Source organism: Limulus polyphemus, unplaced genomic scaffold (genome assembly GCF_000517525.1).
Source record: "Limulus polyphemus unplaced genomic scaffold, Limulus_polyphemus-2.1.2 Scaffold5755, whole genome shotgun sequence".
NCBI classification, from domain to species: domain Eukaryota; kingdom Metazoa; phylum Arthropoda; class Merostomata; order Xiphosura; family Limulidae; genus Limulus; species Limulus polyphemus.
In genome coordinates, this window is record NW_013671365.1 from 47,105 (window position 1) to 52,018 (window position 4,914).

A 4,914-nucleotide genomic window follows, 5' to 3' on the forward strand; every position below is an offset into this window, starting at 1 on the left:
TTAAACATGACAAAAAATGTACACCTTTCCGACAGGTTTTTTCAAAACCTTTGTCGAAACGTTGTACATTTGCTGTCATGTTAAACTTGTATTAAAGTTTTTCTTCATCACCCATTTAAGCCGTCTCCAGCCATTATTAGTCTCAAAGTGGGTTCCTCGTCATCGAATCATCACCAACAAGTCGCAGACACCTACTGTAGAAGAATCCTTAGTCCAACACACACTTATGTATTTACTTAATATATATTACTAAAATATAAGTGTCCTGACAAACATTATATTAATATTTCTACAAAAACTTACAAAATTGACTTAGTTTTTACTACTTTTATGATGTTACACTCGTTAACCCTAACAGAAAATGTTTGAGCTACGTATAATGAAGAAAAAAAAATGTGTGTAAATTATGTGATATAAGTCAAGTTTGGTTTAAATTCTATAATACAAATTTACACTTCATTAATTTCACATATTTATGTTACCCCTTCTTATCTACATTTATATAAATTACTAGTATATCATTACCTTTAAAAGATTAAGGATTTTTAGACTTAGTTCATAGTCAAAGTTGGCATACTTCGAGTTTGTCATATTGTAGATAAAAACTATTCCACATCGCTGAGTTTCCAAACTAAGGAAAGATGAAAGACTGAAGTCATAATTTTGGTAAAACTGTACATTTCTGAAGTTTCATGTGAATGAAAGTTTCCTGTTATTTATTCAAAGTACAGTTCATATGAGCAAGCTTTTTTAACTTAATTTTCTGTTTATTTTTGTCTTGGAAAACATGCACAGGATATGAATTATAGTGAACTCAGAATCACATATTTTTTATATAAATAACTCTGGAAAAAAAAAAATTTATTTATTACAGAAAAAAAATTTACATCACTACCCAGTCAAAAGAGATAAACCAATAACAAATGTACATCACTACCCTGTCAGTAGAGATAAAACAATAAAAAAATGTACATCACTACCCTGTCAGTAGAGATAAAACAATAAAAAAATGTACATCACTACCCTGTCAGTAGAGATAAAACAATAAAAAATACACAACATTACCCTGTCAGTAGAGATAAAAAACAATAAAAATGTACAACATTACCCTGTCAGTAGAAATAAAAAACAATAAAAATGTACAACATTACCCTGTCAGTAGAGAAAAAACAAAAAAATGTACAACATTACCCTGTCAGTAGAGAAAAAACAAAAAAAATGTACATCACTACCCTGTCAGAAGAGATAAAACAATAAAAATGTACATTACCCTGTCAGTAGAGAGATAAAACAATAAAACAGTTCAGTGAAATACTCTACAAGAGAAACACAACTTGTTCATCCATAAAAGGTCATTACTACCTTTTATAAGGACGACATAATGTGAACAAACTTTGTAATCTTTAAGACCCAGCCTGTTAAGTATGCTAAGCAATAGAAAGCCACAATTTAAGGAAAACTTGTTTCTACTACTGGTCTGATCTCACTGAACATATGTATGTGCGAGATCTTGTCAATTAAAAGTGAAACTAAAATAAATACCTATCTAAAGCAACATCAAGCTGGTATACCATTCCCTGCAAGGTTATCTGATGTGAAGTGTTTTCTAGGAAATGTTTACTGGCTGTGAAGACAGAAATAGCTGCCCCAGTCTTGTCTCTGGTAGGCTGGGAAAAAATAAAATAAATTTTCTACATAAACTTGCACCATTCAGTTGGGCAGTATACTATGTTAGGATTTTTAAAACACTGTCACTCAGACCAAACCTCAGTTCACATGTCGAGGTTTTGCCGGGAAATATCTGGTACTCTTTCAACTGTTTTTACCCACGGGGATACAACTTTTACAAAACACAGATCAAGCCTAGCTCTTCCAGCAAAATAATCCTACTACAGTATTTACGAGCATTAAAAAATAGCATCCTATAAGTTTTGAAAACACATTATTAAAAGGTTCGAGTAACTTTTAAACAAACAAAAGGTGTTTTTTTAACTTTTAATTAACAGAATTATTTCTTTGCCACATCACAAGAAAGAAGATGAACACTTTTTTATTGGCAATTGTCTCTAACTTGATTTTTTTATGTAGTGTGATTTTATTTTTGTGAAATAAACACGAAACAGAAATTTGTGAAGCAAGAGAATTACTTGTATCTTACACAAGCTGAATAAATAATTATCACAGAGTTAAAACAGTCTATCGGTGCATATGATCTGTTCTTTTATAACACAGTCATAAACAGTTTTTTTGTGTGTGTACAGCCCAGACATGCAGAGTAACTAATTATCACAGAGTTAAAACAGCCTGTCGGTGCATATGATCTGTTCTTTTATAACACAGTCATAAACAGTTTTTTTGTGTGTGTACGGCCCAGACATGCAGAGTAACTAATTATCACGGAGTTAAAACAGCCCATCGGTGCATATGATCTGTTCTTTTAAAACAGTCATAAACAGTTTTTTTGTGTGTGTACAGCCCAGACATGCAGAGTAACTAATTATCACGGAGTTAAAACAGCCTGTCGGTGCATATGATCTGTTCTTTTAAAACACAGTCATACACAGTTTTTTTGTGTGTGTACAGCCCAGACATGCAGAGTAACTAATTATCACGGAGTTAAAACAGCCTGTCGGTGCATATGATCTGTTCTTTTATAACACAGTCATACACAGTTTTTTTTCTGTACAGTCCAGTTTTAGGTTTTATTTATTATTCATACTTGAGTTAAAATGTAACTCTGGAATAATGTCACAAAAAGCTTTTATAAAACTAATTTTTTTATGGTCGATGAGAAAAGGCTCTAACTAAACTAATTTTTACTGTTGGGTAATATAATTTAAACATCTGTATTGCACAAGAAGAATATACAATATATTTTGTTTGTTACTCAGTCTGTACCTGATGATGCTTTTACTGGCAAAACCACAATCATTAATAAATAAAGTATTTATGAAATGTACAATTGTCTTTGTGATCATGGAGTTTCACCAAGGTTTCAAGTATCAATAATATACAATATGTTACATTAATCAATGATCTTTTTAGAGTTTATTATCTGATAAATGGCAAGTAAATGTGGATATGTATAATTCTTTTAAGACATAAACAATACACTTTGTCTGTTTACTTAATGTACTACTACTACATACCAAAACAGTAAACTTTCCTGTATCTAATTCACTCTTTAAAGGGTCTCTGGTTGGATCAAAGGAAGCAAGGCCTTCTCTGTGACGGACAACCTAGTTAAAGAAATAACTAGTTGACAAAAGTATATGCAAACAGAGACGTTTATTAACAAATATGAAAAAGTGTAAAAAATTATTCTGTAGTTTATTTTTAATTCCATTCCATGAAATATTACAGAGATAACAGATAAGTTAGCTTGAATTACTAGGTAATGATAACACAGCTTGAATTACTAGGTAATGATAACACAGCTTGAATTACTAGGTAATGATAACACAGCTTGAATTACTAGGTAATGATAACACAGATTGAATTAATAGGTAATGATAACACAGCTTGAATTAATAGGTAATGATAACACAGCTTGAATTACTAGGTAATGATAACACAGATTGAATTAATAGGTAATGATAACACAGCTTCAATTACTAGGTAATGATAACACAGTTTGAATTACTAGGTAATGATAACACAGCTTGAATTACTAGGTAATGATAACACAGCTTGAATTACTAGGTAATGATAACACAGATTGAATTAATAGGTAATGATAACACAGCTTGAATTAATAGGTAATGATAACACAGCTTCAATTACTAGGTAATGATAACACAGTTTAAATTACTAGGTAATGATAACACAGCTTGAATTACTACTTAATGATAACACAGCTTCAATTACTAGGTAATGATAACACAGCTTCAATTACTAGGTAATGATAACACAGCTTCAATTACTAGGTAATGATAACACAGCTTCAATTACTACTTAATGATAAAAGTTATCTTGAATTACAGAATGTGAAAATATCGGTTTAAATGTTTATCACTACCTTGGGATACAGTTAAAGTGCAATTCTGAGTAACATAACAAACACACAATATGACAAACTTTCCCATAAACCTTAACACTACTTTTTGTTTAGTAAATCAAATTGAAAATAATGTTTGTCCAACTGGTGGCTGCAGAAAAAAAACAAAAAAAAACAACAACATATTTTTGAATTATTTATAAAATAGTAATCCTAAAATGTTTTTGAACAAACAAAGCCAATACATAAGGGCACAACAAGATTTTACTGAAACATATTAAAACAATAAATCTCTCCACCAATTAAACATGGGTCTAGAAAAACTGTTTGTCTGTTCAAGTGGGTCATGAGTTGGGATAGTTTGGGAGCCCCAGATGTATTTAATAAAACTGAGAGGTGAAGATGAACCAGGTGACATATGGTCATACTTAAGATAGACTTACTTCATGAGCTTCATACAAGAGGAGAGCACGCTGTAAATCAAATTTTCTTGCCATCATAAACTTGACTGCGGTGTTCCACGATAAGGGACCGACATGATGTCCGAGTCTAATGCCGTTGACAGATGTCATAAAATCTTTAACAGCCTATATGTTAATATGAAAAAGTATTACAGTTAAAAAAGTACGGAAAAATTCAAAAAACTTTTCATTGTCCAATAAGAGGATCCGTGATTGGTTAGAACAAATATATATATATATATATATATATATGTAATGATGCAGACGAACAATATACATTTTTTCTTTATTTGGAAATAACTCACTGCATATTTTTTTTCTTTCAAATTACGTAGACATTTATCAATACATTTCTTTAAACTAAATAAAATTAACAATATCATGACATCAAATCTTTCTTAATGATCAGCTTGGAAATGTTTAGAGCCTTAAACAGGAGGTAAGCAGCTTTCTGTT

The 4,914-nt window shown here is 30.8% G+C and overlaps 1 protein-coding gene across 3 annotated transcripts in view; it reads right to left on the reverse strand.

Annotated features, from left to right (window-relative positions):
- LOC106472943 (tyrosine-protein phosphatase non-receptor type 9-like) overlaps positions 1 to 4,914 on the reverse strand; it is a 31,227-nt gene that overhangs the window by 22,641 nt on the left and 3,672 nt on the right. For all 3 annotated transcript variants that reach the window (XM_013933613.2, XM_022401475.1, XM_022401476.1), the window contains 4 exons: positions 4,441 to 4,584; positions 3,150 to 3,239; positions 1,543 to 1,667; positions 526 to 631 (listed from right to left, as the gene is read on the reverse strand). In XM_013933613.2, coding sequence (XP_013789067.2) covers positions 526 to 631; positions 1,543 to 1,667; positions 3,150 to 3,239; positions 4,441 to 4,584 — 465 coding nt within the window. The remainder of the gene's footprint in view (positions 1 to 525; positions 632 to 1,542; positions 1,668 to 3,149; positions 3,240 to 4,440; positions 4,585 to 4,914) is intronic.